At 38.6% G+C, this 21,481-nt stretch overlaps 1 protein-coding gene across 9 annotated transcripts in view; it reads right to left on the bottom strand.

Moving 5' to 3' along the window:
* RUBCN (rubicon autophagy regulator) overlaps positions 1-21,481 on the bottom strand; it is a 72,412-nt gene that overhangs the window by 28,035 nt on the left and 22,896 nt on the right. For 5 of the 9 annotated variants that reach the window (XM_059162958.1, XM_059162951.1, XM_059162956.1 and 2 more), the window contains exons 2-7: positions 15,349-15,502; positions 5,094-5,180; positions 3,614-3,788; positions 2,880-2,986; positions 1,681-1,837; positions 515-1,051 (exon numbers count right to left, since the gene is read on the bottom strand). In XM_059162958.1, coding sequence (XP_059018941.1) covers positions 515-1,051; positions 1,681-1,837; positions 2,880-2,986; positions 3,614-3,788; positions 5,094-5,180; positions 15,349-15,387 — 1,102 coding nt within the window. In that variant the 5' untranslated portion in view covers positions 15,388-15,502. The remainder of the gene's footprint in view (positions 1-514; positions 1,052-1,680; positions 1,838-2,879; positions 2,987-3,613; positions 3,789-5,093; positions 5,181-15,348; positions 15,503-21,481) is intronic. The other 4 variants (XM_059162953.1, XM_059162954.1, XM_059162959.1 and 1 more) reach the window with 2 other exon arrangements.

Genomic DNA, 21,481 nt, shown 5'->3' with positions numbered 1-21,481 from the left:
TGCTAGCAGCTGGTGTTTGCGTGAGGATGGGCTCAGTGGCCAGGGCCTCCTTACCAGGCTGCCTTCCAACCTGGATTAGTGATGCAACAGTCAGCCCCCTTAACTGGTTTCCTCAGTCCCATCATCCCACACTCATATATCCTAGTTTTAATGAGGAAACCCCAAGATCATTTTGCTTCTCTCATATTACACCTGACCGCATTTCTCAGGAATCACAGAAAGGGGAGGAATTTAATGGGATTATTTTCAAAGCTCCTAAGAATTTCCCCTCTGTCTGAGAGAAACATTAAAAACTCAAACTGTGACAAGTCGCACTATCCTCTGATGCTAAGGAACTGCCGCAAGAAACCAGGGAAATGTTTACTATTTGGCAATGTATAAAGGAACAAACATCAATATTCTCAGAGAGATCTCCTGGGTATTCATATCACACTACCAACTTTCCTCTTTCTTTATAAGCAGGACAGCCCACCGTGTCATCAGAAACCTAACTTACTAAGAAGAGGCTGGTGACAGTCTGGGGCTCCTCTGGAGGCAATGTTGGTGTCCGAATGGGAGCGAGTGTGGCTCTTCTTTGTTCCGCTGGTGGCAGTGAGTGTCTGCCCCTCTGAGAAGCTGGACCTGCGAAGGATGCTGGACAGCTGGCTCTGCCCACCTCCCTCCTGCTCGCCTAGGGAAGAGGCAGCAGAGTCGGGCTTCTGCGAGCTGCTGGAGGAGAACAAGTTGGAGCTGCTGCTCTCAGCATTGCTGCTGTGACTCTGACAGCTGGCAGTCCGGCCTCGGGGATCCAGGTTGCCAATGGCCAAGTACTCCGGCCCCTCGCTGGCATCGCCTGGAGATTCATTCTGGTTGCTGACCTGGGATGCTTCTAGGGGGCTGGTCAGAGTGCTAGAGCTCATCTCATTTGGGGTTGAGGGGGGATCCCCAGCTAATGAGGAGACTGCAAGCAGGGGGGCTTGGAAGGTCTGATCCCGCGCTGGTGAGACATGCTCTTTGCTTTCTTGAGGTTTCCGGGGAGGGCCAGAGAGTGAAAAGGAAGTGGTTCTTCTTTCTAGGATATAAAAAGGGGAGAAAAAGGTGAGCTGGAAAGCTTTGGTACATAGGAAGGACTTCTCGACAACTAAGGGCCAAACTCCCTATCGTGACTGGGTGCCCGGGACATTAGTATCATCTTAGAAAAGGTGCACCATGCGAAATAAGCAGAAATTGCTTAGAAGCAGGTAAGCTGGGTAAGAGCGTGGGCTCTTGACACAGTGGCTTCGGTGCTTCTTAGTGTACATTTCTCACCTATAAAATGAGCAATGACAACAACATCCATGGCACAGGATTGTTCTGAGGATCAGATGAAGTAATACATATAAACTGATTATAACAGAGCCTGGCATGGGGCAAGCCCTCAGTAAGTGTTAGCTATTATTACTGGAATACCTTCTTGTCAATGGGGATTAGAAATCCAGGAGAATCTAAAAACATCTCTCTTTCCTCTACTACTTTCATGATTCTGCTAAATTACTTTAGGCTAGTTACTATACAACTTCTTAAGATATCCACTATCAAGACACAGAATGTGACCAAACTGCACCAACCCACAGCTCTATCTAGACCTTTGTGCACCCACAAAGTTTCCTCCTTTCCGGGGCTGGGCATGCATGTACTGACTACCCCTTCCTGCCCCCATACCTGAGCTGTGGTTGGGTGCAGACTGGTGGAGGCTAGAGAAGGACCCAAAGTAGGGATGTTGAGCGTAGCTGGTTGAAGTCGTGCATGTGGATCCAGGCAGAGCTGTCAGGCTCTGGCTCTTGGTTACCAGCAGCGGGCTCTCATGCTTCCGGGCAAACTACAAAACAAACGTGTCTGAGCTGAGGACAGAGGCCCTGTGAGGAAGAACATTCGGCCCCACAGAAATGCTGGTAGAAGCTGACCTTTGGCAGCAGGCTTGGAACTACAGCCAGAGCCCGCAGGTTGGACATACAGCCCTTCTGCTCTATTCGAGGACACAACTTTGAAACCTTGAAGTCCTGTGATACAGCACAGCTTCTGAAACTGGAACCCCAGGTGGGACACTGGGAGTGCTTTATCATGGAAGCAATACAACAAAATTCTTCAGACTATGCACATAGAGTCAGAAATCAGATCAGTGTTCATGTCCAGACCCTACTGCTTACCAACTTGGAGCAAGTGACTTACCTGCTCTGTCCCTCAGCTGGCTTCCTTTATAAAATAAAGATTAATGTCTCCCTTATAGAGTTGTGAGAATTCAATGGATGACACATGTGTTCCAGGCACACAGAAAGCATTTAATAGGTGGTAACTAAGAATCAAAATTTTAAAACCACGAAAGAGAGGGCCTCCCTCCTAAAAAGGAGTTGGGATTGTGATTCTATTCTAGCTGAGGCACTGATATTAGTGATGGGGTGAGTGAACTGGACGGTTAACAATAAGCAATATCAAGCAACAAAATTTTCTTTATACTTCAAGGATGAAAATGGACACAGGACCATTCCCGTGTCACACTAGGTCCTACCAGGTAGGACACTCTACAATCCTACTCTGGATTCGATCCTACCCCTCATTCAAAATCATCCTCTTCCTCTGGCTTGTCAAACCTGCCCTTACGGAAGTGCTTACTCAGGCTACAGATTTTAAAAAAGGATTTAAAAAAAATATACACCTCCCTCCTTAAACAGACTTTATGCTTAGACTTTTTACTTCAGTAGATACTTAATGGTACCTCCCCTTCTTCTCCAAGTATTTTTTTTTTTTTTAAACAAAAGCCTTTTAGCTCATAACTGCCTAAGCAAAGAAAGAGTTTGCTACAGAAGGTTCTATCATGGGGAGGCCCAGGGACCCAGCATAGAGATCACTCCTTGCCCCCTTACCATAGATGCATCAAGCTGAGCCAGGAGGCGGGGGTTGTTCTGTTCCACGGCTTCCAGGCATTGTAGCATGGCCGTGACGTGGGCATTGCTTAGCAGGAAAGCAGTATCTGGGGAGAGAAATGCTACTGTTGCAATGGAGCCCAACAGGGAGATCTTTAGCTTCCCTGTACAGCCTGGGAGAGGCTCAGGGAATGAAAGACACAACAGGTGAAAATGAATTAAGGAGAATCACGCCACTGCAGGGAAAAGAGGAATCAGGGATACATAAGTACAAGAGAGGCTAAGTGATACACACGCAATATAGGAGAGGCCATGCCCAGAGGCTTCAAAGTCACAAAGTCCCAGATTTGAATGCTGGCTGTAGGTGACTTGGCCTCCCCAGGCTCTGCTTCCCTGATCGGAAAACAGGGGTACTAATACCCAGTTCTCAGGGCTGTTGGGAGGGGTGCATGTATAAACAGAACATTACAGTGACTGGCACCTAGGAAACTCGCAGTAAATGGTGGTGGTTCTTATTGATTTGCACCTGTGGGAGTCAGGGAAGACCTTGGCATCCAGCTGGACTGTGTTCTGCACAAGAAGGAGAAGACCAGATGCATCCTTCTGATTAGAATCTCTGTTCCACCAAGTGAAAGTATCGGGCCCTGGGGGGAGAGTCAGCCTCTCTAGGAAGAGTAAAGTGGAAGAGATGGAGAAGAGTGTGTGAGGATCCTGGGTGAGGGGACTCCACGTACCAGTGTAGAATTTTCTGATGTACTGCCTGTCCCCCAGCAGAGGTCGGAGCTGGGCAGAGAGACAGTGCCGCTGCAAACTGTGCTGCAGCCACAGCTCGGCCACAGCGCGCCTGCTGTCACTGTCCCCGCTCTCACCATCCGCACCGCTCTCGCCGTTCTCGTGCAGGCTGATGAACTGGGAGGCAAGGAGGCATGAGTCAAAACATGCATCCTGGTAAAGATGGCAAGACTGAGGCCTAAGGACCCAAGAACTAAATGGAGACAGGGAAGAGGCAACGATCAGAGGGACTCTGCCTCCAGGGAGCATCTAAAAGTTACAGAGGGAGGACAGGGGAGGAAGGGATTAGCGGCCCCATTGCTGGACTAGACCACTGGAGAAGACTGAAGCAGTTGTGACCTGATATGCAGCTCCAGGAGAGGACAAAGCTGCTACATATGTCTCTTTATGCTCTAGATCTGAAGAGACATCTAGCCTGCAGTACTCAGAGGAAGGATAAACTTGACCTCTTGGCCGCTCTCACAGAGTCGTCCATTTCAGGTGGTCTATGGAAAATAATGCAACAAAAACCTGGGGGGAAAGGATCTGGGAAGATGTCACCTAAGATCTGCCACCAAAGAGAAGCCATCTGAGCACCTTGTTTGGCTCTAGTCATAGCATTCTCTATTTGGAAGCTCCTTCTACTTGGCTGTTTCTAAAAGTAAGGTCTCACAGGCAGCTTCTAAGAAGTAACAACCATAGCAATATATTTTAGAAAAGGAAGTTAGCTGGAGGTGAAGGGGAGGGGTGGTAAGAAAAATTATGTGAAGGACAAAGAGAGTCTACATAAGAAAACACTGGGTTCTGGATTTTTCTCACAAAAAAAGGCCAGTCTGACACCTTGTGATTTGGTTCCCCAACGTTTTAAAAACAAATTACTCTTCCTGACATCATCTCAGTAATGAACCTGGCAGTGGGTGGGATATACATGAAACAAAACTGGCTAGATATGATAAGTATAACAGATAGATATTTCAGGGCTCTCTTAATTTGCATATATTTAAAATCTTCCATCATGAAAAGTTAAGTAAATAAATACATACATTAGGCAGTGATTGCTCTGGAACTAGCTGGCCAAGTCACTAACCTCCACGAGCTATTACCCTGATCGGAAACCTCAGTCTCACTTCCCCAACCATTTTCAGGGAACCTCTTGACACTTTCCTAGGCTTTTGAACAGCTTCTTTCTGATCCTAATATGCAGATCTTTTAAAAATAACAAAGCTTTTTCACCCCTTCCCCAGAGGAGAGAAAGTAGGTCTGGGGCAACGGGTCTAATGGGGTTTGTTTTTTAGGGCAAATAATCCTCCCTTCCAAATTAGTCCTACAGGAATAACTTCCTCAGTTAATAGGAACCTTGACACATAACATCTTTCTAGCCTAGCAGACTCTTCAGACAGATCATTAAACAACAAAGCCTTGTGGTTACTTTTCCTTTCTTACCTTTTCCACATGAAGGGCTGAGTGGGGACTGAGCCAGCGGATGTCCTTCACAAACTGCCAGTAATCAGTCTGGCGGCAACAAACCTGCTGTGGGACCATACAAGGTGAAGAAATCATTACCACTTTAGACCAAATCTAGTTCTGGTGTTGACATTCAAAGACAGAAGGGAAAAAAAGCCTAACCTTCCCTGCCTCAACAAAGGTTCTCAGCAGCAATCAGGAGAAAAACACCTGTTCACCCTTTTTTCTTTTTTTTTTTAATTTTTTATTTTTTATAAACATATATTTTTATCCCCAGGGGTACAGGTCTGTGAATCACCAGGTTTACACACTTCACAGCACTCACCAAAGCACATACCCTCCCCAATGTCCATAATCCCACCCCCTTCTCCCAACCCCCCTCCCCCCAGCAATCCTCAGTTTGTTTTGTGAGATTAAGAGTCACTTATGGTTTGTCTTCCTCTGTTCACCCTTTTTAAGGATAATGTTAAAACCATTTTAAAAAAGATTTTATTTATTTATTTGACAGAGACACAGTGATAGAGGGAACACAAACAAGGGAAGTAGGAGAGGGAGAAACAGGCTTCCCATGGAACAGGGAGCCCAGTGCGGGGCTCGATCCCAGGACTCTGGGATCATGACATGAGCCGAAAGCAGATGCTTAAAGACTGAGCCACCCAGGCACCCCCAAAATCATTTTAATTGTTCTTTTGATCAGCTAATGCATGCATATAACATAGAAGGTCACACAATGAAAATAACCTGATTTCTCCCTTATCTCTCCACCATTCAGCCCTAGAAGGCAAGTCTTAAAACTAGTGAAGAGTTTAAGTTATTTGTTAAAAATCAGAGATGTATGTCTTCAGTTATTACTGCAAAACCAAGTAAGGAAAGACCTGCTTTTCCCATGCTATCCAGGTCAGGAAAGGGCTGTATTTAGAGTCAAAGAAATGATCAATGCTAGATAAAATAGTCTCATACTGGAGAAGGCCTGAACTGGAGAAGGCAAATGTTTATAGTAGGAAAATCTACTTCTTATTTTTTGAGAATCCTTTCTAAGATTACTGGGCACAGATTAAAACAAATCTAAATAATTGAGAAGTACAAACCTAGCACAAGCATTAAGAGACAGACTAACCAACATTACAAAACAAACAGCCTAGAAAGAGTCCTTAAATTGGAACTTAATATATGACCCAAAAAGCAACTGAAATGTCATCTCAAATGGGTGGGTTCTCACCTAGACTGGTAAGGCAGAAGTGATAATAAGAGGTGTCAATGTACAGGCTCTTTTGCCAACTAGAGTCATGGAGACCTTTAAGATCTTGGCAGCAGTGTGGCAGTGTTCTGATCTCTGTTCTGTGGCTTAGTGAACACTGAGTGGCCAGGGATGGGCAGCAGTGGAATATCCACTCCAGCATGTCCTCTGGTTAGTTACATCTATGTGAATAGGATCTAAACTTGGTTTCTTTTCTTTAGATAAAATTCTAGGCTAACTCAGAAATAAAACTGGGGATATCACTATAGATATTATGGACGTTACAGAGGAATACTATCAACAACTCTACGGTCACTAGTGTGACAACCTAGGTAAAACAGATCAATTCCTCAAAAGATACAATCTGCCAAATCTTACCAGGAAGAAATAGATAACCTAAGTAGGCCTATATCTCCTAAAATGCAATAAACAATTAATAACTTCCTAAAACCAAAAGCACCAGGACTAGATAGGTTCACTGGTGAAACATTTAATCATGCCAATTCCCTATAGTCCCTTGAAGAAAATACAAGCAGAGGAAAATATTTTTCCAAATCATTCTATGAGGCCAGGATTATCTTAACACCAAGACCAGGGAAAAAAACACAAGAAAATTATGGATCAGTATCTCTCATGAACATAGATGCAAAATTCTCAAAAAAAAAAATTAGCAAATCAAATCCAAAATTGTATAGAAAGAATTATACACCATGACCAACCAGGATTTACAAGAAGTATGCAAGGCTGGTTCAACATTCCAAAACCAACACATCAAATCACATCAATGGAATGTGATGGTATTCATTACATCAACAGCTAAATAAGAAAAAAAAATACACATGATCATATCAGTAGATGCAGAAAAAGCATGTGACAAAACCCAACACCCACTTATAATAAAAATCCTCAGTAAACTAGAAATAGAGGGGAACTTTTTCAAATTGATAAAGAGCCTACAAAAACCTACAGCTATCATTATACTTAATGGTGAGAAGCTCAAAGCTTTTCCACTAAGATCAGGAAAAAAGCAAAGGTGTCTTCTCTTTCCACTACTTTTTAACATCTTTCTTTTTTTAAAAGATTTTATTTATTTATTTGACAGACAGAGATCACAAGTAAGCAGAGAGGCAGGCAGAGAGAGAGGGAAGCAGGCTCCCCGTTGAGCAGGGAGCCCAATGCGGGGCTCAATCCCAGAACCTGGGGATCATGACCTAAGCTGAAGGCAGAGGCTTTAACCCACTGAGCCACCCAGGCGCCCCTCCACTACTTTTTAACATCTTAATGGAAGTCCTAACTAATGCATTAAGGGGGGAAAAAAGGACATAAAAGACAAACAGATTGGGAAGGCAGAAATAAAACTGCTTTTTTTCATTGATGACATGATTATCTAAGTAGAAAATTCTAAATAATCAACCCCAAAGTTCCTGGAACTAGTAAGTAATTATAGCCAGATCATAGGATGCAAGGTTAATATGAAAACCAACGACGTTTCTATATATAAGGAATGAGCAAGTGGAATTTGAAATAAGAACACATTACCATTTACTCTACCACTCCCAAAAATGAGATACTTAGATAGAAATCTAACAAAATATGTATAAGATCTGTATGAGGAAAACTATAAAACACTAATAAAAGATAGCAAAGAACTAAATAAATACAGAGATAATCCATGTTCATGGATAGGAAGACTCAATATTGTCAAATGTCAGTTCTTCCCAATTTGATCTATAGATTCAATACAATCCAATCAAAATCCTAGCAAGTTATTTTTTGGATATCAACCAACTCATTGTAAAGTTTATATGGAAAAGCAAAAGACTCAGAATAGCTAAAACAATATTGAAAGACAAGAGCAAAGTTTTTCTTCAAAAAGGACTGACACTATCTGACTTGAAGACTTATATAAAGGCACAGTAATCAAGGCAATGTATTATTGGGAAAAAAACAGAAAAACAGACCATGAAACAGAATAGAGAGCTCAGAAACAGACACATCAATAAAATCAACTAATCTTTGACAAGAGAGCAAAGGCAATACAATGGATCAATGATAGTATTTTCAACATGGTGCTAAAACATTGGATATCCACATGCAAAAAAATGAATCTAGACACAGATCTTACACCTGTCACAAAAATTAAGTCAAAAGGAGTCATAGACCTAAATGTAAAATGCAAAACTATAAATCTCCTAGAAGATAATACAGCTAGAAATCTAGATGACCTTGGGTATGGTAATGACTTTTTTGATACAAGACCAAAAGGATGACCCATGAAACAAAGAACTGATAAGGCAGACTTCCCTAAAATTAAACACTTTTGCTCTGTGACCAACATGCCAAGAGAAGGAAAAGACAAACCACAAACTGGGAGAAAATTTTTGCAAAGCCGCATGTGATAAAGGGATGTTATCCAAAACATAAGAGGAACTCTTAAAAACACAACAATAAGAAAACAAACAATATGACTTAAAAAATGGGCGAAAGACTTTAACAGACACCTTGCCAAAGATATACAGATATATAAATAAGCACATGAAAAGACATGCCACATCATATATCATCAGGGAGATGTAAATTAAAACAACACACTACCACTATATACTTATATTAGAATGGCCCAAAACCAAAACAATGCCAACACTAATTGCTGGTGAGGATGTGGAGCAAAGGAACTCTTATTCATTGCTGGCGACAGTACAAAATGGTACAGCTACTTTGGACTTTTAATTTTTTTTCATTAATTTTTTTATTTGACAGAGGGAGAGAGAGCACAAGTAGGCAGAAGAGCAGGCAGAGAGATGGGGGGGAAGCAGGCTCCCCGCCGAGCAGAGAGTCCGATGCGGGGCTCTATCTCAGGACTCTGAGATCATGACCTGGGTTGAAGGCAGAGGCTTAATCCACTGAGCCACCCGGGCAGCCCAGTTCAGCTACTTGGGAAGACAGTTTAGCAGTTTCTTCCAACACTAAACATACTCTTGCTATAGTAAGTACTATTAATTGTGTAAGACTAATGAATCACAGACATGTACCCACGAAACAAATAATACATTATATATTAATTAAAAAAGGAAAAAAATAACTATACTTACCAACTTTGAAAAAAAAAAAAAACAAAACTAAATTAAACTCCTACCATAGGATCCAGCAATTACATTCCTTGGTATTTACCCAAAGGAGCTGAAAATTTATGCCCACAAAAAAACTTCTATAAAAACTTGATGTCAAATTATGTAGACGCAAAATGACTTTCAAAGTCAGAAGGAAAAAAAACCAAAAATGTTGGTTTTATACTCACATTATAGGATCTTTAAATTGCCAGTCCAGAATAAAGAAATTAAAATCATAAGTCCTGTATCACATATTATGAGTACAAGGTATTCGAGAAAGATGATACGAAACTTCATCAGTGGCTCCACACTCCCAGAAAAGGTTTTGGCTCTATTATCTAAAGACTGTTGAACAAATGTAATTTTAGATGTTTTAAAATAAAATAAAATAAAATGTGTGAATGACTCCTTAACTGCCCTCACTAATCAGAAAATGATTCAGATTACATTGTATAAGATTTTCCTGTCCTTATCCAAAAATGATGAAGCAGTTAAGGGGTAAATAGAATGACAAATATTTGAATGTCGGGGGAAAAAATCAACATATGTCTTTGTACAAGTGAGGGGCTATTCCTACCATAATGAAAAGCTACAATAATTAAAACTGAGTGGTGATGACACAAAATAGAGAACAAGAGACCATAATAAAAAACCAGAAATAGATCTGTGTGTCAAGAGAATTAAGTATATTCAAAATAAATTACAGATGAAACAGTTTAAATGTAAAAAATTGGGTCATTAATAGAAGAAACCATGGAGAAATGTTTTTAATAATCGTACAGTGGGGAAGCCCTTTCAAAGCATCATACAGAGCCCAGAAGCCCTGAGAGAAATGATCAATTTGACTTACTAAAAATCAGAGAGGTGCCTGGGTGGATCAGTTAAGCGTCCAACTCTTTTTTTTTTTTTTTTTTTAAAGATTTTATTTATTTGCTTGTCAGAGAGAGAGAAACAGAGAGAGAGAGAGAGAGCACAAGCAGGGGGAGCTGCAGGCAGAGGAAGAAGCAGACTCCACACACATAGCAAGCAGCCCACTGTGGGACTCAATCCCAGGACTCTGGGATCATGGCCTGAGCTGAAGGCAGCCATTTAACTGACTGAGCCACCCAGGTGTCCCTAAGTGTCCAATTCTTGATTATGGCTCAGGTCATGATCTCAGGATTGTGAGATCAATCCCCCGTGTGGGTATCCATGATCAGTGAGTGGGGAGTCGGCTTGAGATTCTCTCTCTCCCTCTGCACCTCCCCACCACGAGTGCATATGTGTGTGTGCGCTCTCTAAAAATAAATAAATAAATAAATAAATAAATAAATAAATAAAAGATTCTCTCTCCCTCTCCCTCTGCCACCCCTCTCAGATATTTCTGCATATAAAAGCCACCATTTGAAATGGCAAAAGACAAACCAGGAAAAAATATTTGCAATTCACATTACAGACAAAGGATTAATACCATTAATAAAGAACTCTTACAAATCCCTGGGAAAAGACTAACAATCTAAGGAAAAGGGGGGAAAATTGGAAAAAGTTCACAGAAAAGGCTCTCATAAACATCTTTCATAATGAGAGAAATGTAACATTTATCTATCATATTGGGGATAGTTTATAGTTTAATAACACACTATACTGGCGAAGCAAATACTCTTATACCTTGTTGGTGAGGATGTAAATAGGCATAACTTCCTGAAGGGCAATTTAGCAGTATCTATCAGAATTGAAATGCTCATAACCTCTAGCCTAAAAATTCTACTTCTAGGAATATCCTATTGTAAAGGATTTATCCATTATAGCACTGTTACTAACTATAAATGACTGGAAGTAATCTAAAAGTCCATTACCAGGGAACTGGCTACATAAATTATGGCACATACAATGGAATATTATAAAATGATACATGTAAAAAAGAAAAAAAATGCTTTATATGATGATTTGGAATGAATTACAAGATATATCAAGAGAAAAAAACCAAGGTGCAGAATAGTAATTACAGCATGCTTTTATTTGTGTGAAAAAAATCAGGAAATATAGCAAAGAAAATTATTCATAAAGTCTTTTATAAACATAAAAATTCTCTGGAAAGAAACTGGTAAATAGTAGTTACCTGCAGGACTGGAAGGAAATAAGATATTTCACTGACTATAGTTATATGCTTTTTTAAAACCATATAAAGGTATTGTTTATTTAAAAAATTAAATATTTTAAAGCAAGTTACAGAATGATATGTATAATATAATCTTAATATTTTAAAAAGCACATGAATGTGTAGAAAAAAAATAAGATCTATCAAAATGTTAAGAAGCAATAATACTTGGTGTTGACTTGAAGGTGATATTTACTTTCTTCAAATTCTTTTTTGCTATTTTCCAAATTTTCAACAAATAAAAATATTTAACTAATATATTCAGGAAAAAAAACACACAGAAATCTTTGTGTTGTTATGGTTATTTTTTAAATTAGACCACCAAGAAGAGGCTTCTTCTTGGCAGTGGAAAAGAGGGGAGATCTTTTTATTTCTCGTATTTAGCTGAGGAATCTTAGGGACTGAATGTCTCCACATTTTTAAGCAGTAGATAGGAAAAGATCAAATATGCCTTGCCTTACGGGAAAACTAAAAGGTAGCCCAGATGCAGGCTGTCAAGAAAAATAATCTAAAAATATGATCATGATGTTCTAGCTTTCATAAGGCCCTGAGTGATTTAAAAAATAAAGTTCACATTCCATAACACATCCTTATGAAAGCACAAAATAGATATGACCAGCATGAATCACTGTATCCCTTCCCCCTCTCCAAGGGCACAACACCCAGAATAGCTTCCTGATGACGCAGCAGCCAGAAGCCTTTGAAAGCATTAATCTTTGGGGAGGAAATGAGAGGGAGAAATAAGTCCCTGACACAGCCATTAATTGTTAGGTCTTCACAAGGCAGAAGAGGGTAGCAGTGAAACTGGTATGGATCTTCTGGTCATGATTCTTTCCATTACAGTCTGCAGCTGAAAAGTGTGTTCAAGACAGCTTTGCCTGGTTTACTCTGTTTTCACTTATTAACACTAATGCTTTTCTGCAGATGACCATATACTTTAATATTTTTCATTCTGATAACCACATGCTTTCACAGATATCATTCGTTAATAATTCTAACAAGATACGCTAATATTGTTTTGCATTTACCAAGCATCCTTCATTTGGAATCCCATTACTTTACTATTTCATTATGACATTTTCTCTTTCTGGCACAGATGGGAAAACTGTCTTGTAATATGGGGAAGTGATTACTCTAGACGATGATGTAAAATTAGTAACAGAGCCAAGAAAAGAACCTTTTTGCTATCAAAATGCAAGTGCTTAACCACTAAATGGTAGCGACACTAATCTGGTAGTTATTTTGGTCATCAGCCTGGGAAACTTATATTGAGTTTTTATACAACATGTGGCATGATTCCCAAGGTTCTGGCTTGGCAAGGTCACAAATCAGTGTTAAAAATAGGAGGAAGGGCAATCTAATGAGGAAAATAAGTTTGTTTTGGGTCATGTTCTGCTTGGCCTGTACAACAGACTGCTAGATGATAACGTATAGCAGACAGCTAGTCTTATGGATCTGGAGTTCAGCAGAGGTGTCTGAGCTGGGGGTATTTAGTGCACAGGTGATAGTTAAAACAATGCAAGTGGATGAGGCTGTTTCCGGAAAATGTACAAAGTAAGACAAGATAAGGATGTAGGACAGAATCCCATTAAAAGCTAGAATCCAAGAAGAAGAGATTCCAGAGAAAGAAACTAAGAAGGAATGGTCACAGAGGTAGGAAGACTCTATGACATTAGAAGATAATAATGCTGTATAAGTCAAGGTGTGATGATGATCAACAGTAAAGAACATCAGACAGGGTTCAAAGGAGAAGAAACGTTCATGTATCTGATAACATGGACATCATTTTACCTAAATTTCAGTAGCAGGATCACCAGTGGTATGGCAAAAAACCAGACTGTAGTGGGTTAACTAATTTGTTCTATACATTCCCGTCTTCATAACTATAACTATTTTTTTTCCCATCAGACTACATGTAACTTGAAACTTAAAAAATGAAAGAAACATTTATTATTTCCTGTGTGCCACAAACTGTACTATGCAAATTTTTATGCTAGTTTATTTAACCTTTCCATCAAACATTATGATGTAAATATTATCCTCATTTTTATAGATGAGAAAAACAATGCTCAAAAAATTAATATTACCTAATAGTTAAGATCAACTGTCAATTTCTTATGTTTCTTAAAGCTTTTCATGTATATTATCTCATTCAATTCTCACAATAATCCTATGAGGTAGGTACCAGTGTTATCTCATTTTACAAATGAGTAAACAGAGGCATAAAGCAGTAACTTATCCATACCACATAGTGCTGAAGCTGGGATTAAAATATGAACAGTTCAACTCAGAAATCTGTAACGGTAACTACTATTTCATTTTTTTCCCCAAGGACCCGAGCGTTGTGTCTAGATTTCAATCTGGGTTCTATCTGATTCCAAAGACTTTTATCATTCTACTACACAATGCTGCTTCCAAATTCCTAGAACGGTGTTTGAATAATAGTAACTATTAAGAAACTCTTGAGCCTCTACCTTCTGCTCAGGTCATGATCTCAGGGTCCTGGGATCAAGCCCCGCATCAGGCTCTCTGCTCAGCGGGGAGTCTGCTTCCCCCTCTCTCTCTGCCTGCTTCTCTGCCTACCTGTGATCTGTCTCTCTCTGTCAAATAAATAAGTAAAATCTTTAAAAGAAGAAAAAGAAACCCTTTGAGAGAGCCTCACTTTCAGAACTTATTTTGAATAAAGAAAATCTCACCTAAGCCAACTTCTCCACTGAGTTCTGAAAATATCCAGTAAGAACATTAGTTTAAAGATACTGTTCGGAATATACACATATTTTTAGACGGGAGGGTAGCATATGAATTCCTTAATGCTAATTATTTGATTAGCTCTTTTTCAGTGTGACTGCTAGTCTAGTTGAGAATAAATTCTGATTAAAAAAGAAAAAGACAGCACTCCTGGGTGGCTCAGTGGGTTGAGCCTCTGCCTTTGGCTCAGATCATGATCTCAGGGTCCTGGGATCAAGCCCTGCATTGGGCTCTCTGCTCAGTAGGGAGCCTGCTTCCCCCTTTCTTTCTGCCTGCCTCTCTGCCTACTTGTGATCTCTCTCTCTGTCAAATAAATAAATAAAATCTTTTTTTAAAAAGAGAGATAAAGAAGAAGAAAAAGAAAAAGACAAGCTTGGCTCAAGGGAGAGAGTTCCAGGGAAGAATACTTAGACCCTGACATGGGATGAGCATGAGTGTTTGGGAACACATGATTATGCACATATTTGTGAGGTCTGATTTTTTTTAAAGTAGCATACCAGAGCCAATGACTCACTTGACAATTATACCCAGATATGAACCTTATCTAAAACACTGCAAATGGAGTAACTGCCAAAGACGAAGCAAAACCATTAAGTATTATTACATTCTATTCATTATCAATACTCCAAGTTTATTAGAGTGTTTGAGGATATTACAGAAAAGAACTCAACATTAATAAACTTTATATTTAAAAAAATTAAGCTATAACTTAAACTACCACTCCCAAGAATCAACGAGTTACCTACAAAATGATGCTCAAAGGATATTATAAAAATGACAATATTCTGTAAATACTTCTCCTAGGGTGCTCCTAAGAGAAAAATCCTAGTGATTCGTCATTATTGTCCTTATTGTCCTCCTCATGATCATCATGTTACAGTCCTATCCTCAAGGACTCTCAGACTAGGAGCCTTCATCTTCTCCCTGCCAACACCTTAATGCAATTTTGTCTTTCCAACAAGTGGTGCAGTCAATCTGGAAGAAAAGAAGAAGTTCACATACCTGGTCATGGATGAGCCCATGATAGAGGATGCTTTGCATGTCTCTGCAAAGCCGTTCCAGGCCACCATACTTGGACCAGACATTGGGACTGTTGGCTGACACCAAACCCTCCACGGTAGTCTTCAAATTACCCAGCAACTGCCAGTGCTCCCTCCTGCAAGGGCATCAATTATAATCAATGGTTAGTTAACTTTGTTGTATCTGATCCTAATCATGTCAAAGAAAGTCTAAGCCAAGAAGCCTCCTGCCCTATATCCTAACATTTTATCCCCTATTAATTTTTTACTTGGGCATAAAACCCAATTCTGGAAGAACTTAAGTTGTAAAAAACACTAAGATTAAAAAAAAAAAAAAAGACAAAACAAAGAAAACTCCCTCAATCTTAATGTGGCATATTATGCATCGTAAGGTGATCTTCATCTATTATCTCATTTAATTCTCACATAAATAACCTATAACCCATGTTTCTAGGAGTGTGACCCATTAAGATCCATTTCTGGAAATGATAGTACATGAGCAACATATAAAGAGATGAGGGCATTGCTCAAAACCAGAAATCTTTTTCCAAGTAAAAAAGTAAAAAATGAATTTTTATTCACTATATTTCCATGCACTGAGTACACATACCTGTACACAAGTATTATGGTTAAGAATATAAATTATCCATTACTTCCCCCCATAGTTCTTTAAGCTAAAATAAAGACAAAAATGTTTTGTTTGGGGCGCCTGGGTGGCTCAGTGGGTTAAGCCGCTGCCTTCGGCTCAGGTCATGATCTCGGAGTCCTGGGATCGAGTCCCGCATCCGGCTCTCTGCTCAGCGGGGAGCCTGCTTCCCTCTCTCTCTCTCTGCCTGCCTCTCCATCTACTTGTGATTTCTCTATGTCAAATAAATAAATAAAATCTTTAAAAAAAAAAATGTTTTGTTTGCACTAAGTCATTTAGGGACATGCCCCCAAATCAGTCAACTTTTGGCTTATTCTGAACAATCTAAAGTACTGAAGAGGAAAAGTCTGAAAATTGTTATACTGCACACTTTACCTTGCCCTTCCATTTCTCATTAGAATACTACTCTTAATACTTTCCAAGGACAGTCACAGGAATAATTTTTTTCAGGTAACTTTCATCATACTATTTTACATCATTTAAATACCTTTAGAAGCATTCTGAATCTTTTCTATCTGTATTCAAAACTATTTATACAAAAACTATTTATACAAAATTTATATAAATTTATTCAAAACTATTTATACAAAACTATGTATACAAAACTATTTATAACTTATTTGTACACTTTCTGAGTCATTTTTAAAAGTGGATGAGTACAGTAAGACAAAATAAGATGAACAAAGCTAGGTCCAGTATAAAAGTGTCATCTAAAAAGAGAAAGTCAGATGAATCTCAATCTGGTCTTCCGCTCTCAAAACATTAAGACCAAGAATTTATTCAAACTGGGAGACAACCTTACACCATTCAACATTCAAGTCACCAAACTCACTTGAGCCATTTCTTTCTTCCCCACTTTTATTGAGATATGATTGACATATTATATTACTTTAAGGTATATAACATAAGGATTTGATATACATATTGTAAAATGATTACCACAATAAAATTAGTTAACATTAATCACAGAACATAGTTAGAAATTTTTTCTTGTGATGAGAACATTTAGATCTACTTTCTTAGCAACTTTCAAATATATAATACAGTATTGTTAACTATAGTCACCCATGCTGTACATTACATCCCCAGAATTTATTTATCTTATTACTGGAAGTTTGTATCTTTGGACCACCTTCACCCTCATTCCCCACACCCCCACCTCTAGCAACCACCAATCAATCTGTTCTCTGTTTCTATGAGTTTGACTTTTCTAGACTCCACATATAAGTGAGAGCATACAGTATCTGTCTTTCTCGAACTGACTTATTTCATTTAACATAAAGCTCTAAAGGTCCATCCATATTGTCAAAAATGGCAGGATTCCCTTTTTTAGGGCTGAATAATATTCCCGTGTGTGTGTGTGTGTGTGTGTGTGACATTTTCTTTATCCATTCATCTATCAGTGGATACTAAGGTTGTTTCCATGCCTTGCCTATTATAAATACTGCTTCAGTGAATACTGGGGTACAGATATCTCTTCAGCATCCTGTTTTTGTTTCCTTTGGATACAGACCCAGAAATGAAATTGCTGAATCAAATGTATTTCTATTTTTAATTTTGAGGAATCTCCATACTGTTTTCTACAGTGGCTGCACCACTATATTCCCACCAAAAGTGCACAAGGATTCCCTTTTCTCTACATTCTCACCAACACCTGTCATTCATCTTTTTGATAACGGCCCTTCTAAAAGGTGTGAGGTGATAACTCAAAATAGTTTTGATTTGCATTTCCCTGATGACTGATGATGCTGAGCACCCCTCCATGTACTTGTTGGCCACTTCCCTGTTCTATTTCCATACCAGTCCTTAGCGATATCTCAAATAACTAAGATGCACAAGGGACTTAGATGGCCATTAAAATGCCACTTATTGTTACATTGTGAGAAACTACCATCACAGAGGCCATCTGACTACCAACTTCTGCTTCAGTGATTCTCCAACTCCTATGCTTCCTTAGGGTTAATCTGGTCTGTTCAGATAGACACGGTTTTCACATTTCAACAGGTTACAATCATGTCTTGTAGGCCTGAGAGCAGTTTGTTTACTAAAGCAACTTTGCGTATCTATGTTCTGATTTATTCTGATTTAATCTTTAAAAAATTTTTTTATTTAAACTCAGTTTAGTTAACATATACTATATTATTAGTTTCAGGAGTAGAATTTAGTGATTCATCAGTTGCATATAACACCCAGTGCTCATTATTACATCAGGTGCTCTCCTTGACGCCCATCACCCATTTATCCCATTCCCCAACCCACCTCCCCTCTAGCAACCCTCAGTTTATTTCCTAGAGTTCAGAATCTTTTCTGGTGTGCCTCCCTCTCTGTTTTTATCTTACTTTATTTTTCCTTCCCTTCCCCTATGATCATCTATTTTGTTTCTTAAATTCCACATATGAGTGAAATCATATGGTATTTCTCTTTCTCTGACTTATCTCATTTAGCATAATACCCTCTAGTTTTATTAATGTCATTGAAAATGGCAAGATTTTATTCTTTTTGATGGCTGAGCAATACTTCTGATTTATTCTTGATCTTACAAGCTTAACTGTCAAAGAACTATCGTGATAAATTCTGAAAGCAGACACAAATACCCCATCATCCTACTAGGCTGTGATTCCAAAATTATATAAAGAATCCTGAAATCCAAGAAACCTGAGCATTCAGATCTACTACCAACTTCTGGACAAAGCTAAGGAACTTTCCCTCCCCATACTATAGTGTCCCTAAGGTACCAAAGCTACAAAAGAATGTGGCTCTTATTCTAAGATATACCAAATCACTTACATTTGGTATATGCTCAAAGAAAAGTAAACTTTTAAAATTTTGATTTACATAGTCTATTTAGTATCTTTACCTTTTGAGGTTCCTTTACCCTAATGATACAGTTACCACTTTCAGAGAGTTGAAATGCTAAACTCAACTGAAGCCCATACACAGTGGTGGGACTAATCTATTCATACCTGAATCTTGGATGCAAGTAAACAGATCACCATGAGAAATCAAATATGACTCTGCATTCTTGAACCACATTTTCAGCAAGTAAGGTCAGTCTTTCTTGGGGCAAACCTGCTTGGTAATAATTATTTGAATAGTATCACCTTGGATTCATATGTAATCTTTACCTGGGCAAAGGTAAGGTCTTTGAAGTATATTAGGTTCAAAGTAGTTCTTTGCAGAGCCACTTTTGCAAGTACACAGAGTGCTCTCCCTTAATCACTGTAAATTAAAAGTCTTTCTAAGCATCTCATCATGTGCCAAGGAAAAATCAGGCCTAAGTGGCAAGGGACAGCATAATCCATCCCTACCCGAATCACTTTCATCAAAAACCTCAGAATAAAGTCCCACATATTTTTGGGGGGGGGGGAGAATTTTGACTTCATTCCTCCTTTAAAGAGGAACAGAAATTGCTTAAGCAACTCAAATAAGATTATTCAAGGAAAAAGTTTTCCTAAAAGCCAGCTCAGTCTTAAGCTTGTCATGTCATGTCATGTCATGTCACAATCAGAAGTAATACTCAAGGAGCCAGCATTACCGTGATACTAAAACCAGATATGCTACAAAAAGAGAGAGAGAGAGAGAGAGAGAGAGAGAACTACAGCCCAATGTCTCTGATGAACATGTATATAAAAATCCTCAAAAAATATTAGCAAACCAAAAGCATCAATATGTTACAATAATCATTCACTATCAATCACAATCATTCACTATCATTCACAATCAAGCAGGATTTATTTCTGGGATACAAGAGTGGTTCAATATTCACAAATCAATCAGTATGATATACCACATCAACAAGAGAAAGAATTAAAAAACTATATGATCACTTCAATAGATGCAGAAAAAGCATTTGACAAAGTACAACACCCATTTATTATAAAAACGCTCAGCAAAAAAGATTTAGAGGGAACATACCTCAACATAATAGAGGTCTTATAAGAAAAACACAACAAACATCATACTCAGTGCAGAGCTTTTCCCCTAAGATCAGGAACAAGAGGAACAAAACAAGGATGTCCACTTTCACCCCTTTCTATTCATAGTAGGGCAAGTCCTAGCCACAGCAATCAGACAACAAAAAGAAATAAAAGGCATCCAAATTGATTTAAAAAAAAAAAAGGAGTAAAACTTTCCTTATTTGTAGATGACATGATACTATTTACAGAAAATCCTAAACATTCCACCAAAACACTGTTAGTAGTGATAAATGAATTCAGTAAGATCACAGGATACAAAACCAATATACAGAAATTTGCTGCATTTCTATACACTAATAATGAAGTAGCAGGAAGAGAAATTTTTTAAAAAATCCTATTTACAATTACACCAAAACAATAAAATACCTAGAAATAAACTTAACCAAGTAGGTGAAAGACGTATATTCTGAAAACAATGAAACACTGATGAAAGAAATTGAAGATAACACAAACAAATGGAAAGATATTCCATGCTCATGGACTGGAAAAACAAATACTGTTAAAATGTCCATACTATCCAGAACAATCTACAGATTTAATGCAATCCCTAGCAAAGTATAAATAGCATTCTTCTCAGAACTAAAACAAACAATCCTAAAAATTGCATGGAAACACAAAAGACACCAAATAGCCAAAGCAATCTTGAAAAAGAAGAGCAAAACTGGAAATATCACAAGCCCAGATTTCAAGATACACTACAAAGCTATAGTAATCAAAAACAGGCACAAAAACAGACACACATCAATAGAACACAATGGAGAGCCCAGAAATAAACTCAGGATTATATGGTCAATTAATTTTTGACAAAGGAGGCAAGAAGATGTAACTAGAAAAAGACAGTCTCTTCAAAAAATGGTGTTGTGAAAACCGGACAGCTACATGCGAAAGAATGAAACTGGACCAATTTACATATACACAATATAAACTCAAAATGGATTAAGGACCTAAATGTGAGATCTGAAACCTGAGAGCTCTAGAAGAGAGCACAGGCAGTAATTCTCTGACATTAGCAATATTTTTCTAAATATGTCTCCTGAAGCAAGGGAAACAAAAGCAAAAATAAACTACTGGGACTACATCACAATAAAGCTTCTGCACAGCAAAGGAAACCATCAGCAAAACTAAAAGACAATTATAGAATGGAAGATAATATTTGCAAATGACATATCTGATAAAGGGTTAGTATCCAAAATATATAAAGAACTTCCAAAATTCAACATCAAAAAAATAAATAATCCAATTAAAAAGCAGGCGCAAGACATGAACAGACATTTCTACAAAGAAGACATACAGACTGCCAACAGACACATGAAAAGATGTTCAACCTCACTCATCATGAAGCGAATGCAAATCAAAACCACAATAAGGTATCACTCTACATCTGCCAGAATGGCTGAAATCAAAAACATAAGAAACAGCAAGTGCTGGTGAGGATGTGGAAGAAAAAGGAACCCTCCTGCTCTGTTGGTAGGAATGCAAAGTCGTGCAGTCAA

This window comes from Mustela lutreola, chromosome 2 (genome assembly GCF_030435805.1).
Source record: "Mustela lutreola isolate mMusLut2 chromosome 2, mMusLut2.pri, whole genome shotgun sequence".
NCBI classification, from domain to species: Eukaryota; Metazoa; Chordata; class Mammalia; order Carnivora; family Mustelidae; genus Mustela; species Mustela lutreola.
The sequence above is the reverse complement of the archived record's forward strand: the minus strand, read 5'-3'. Positions and strand labels throughout refer to the sequence as shown.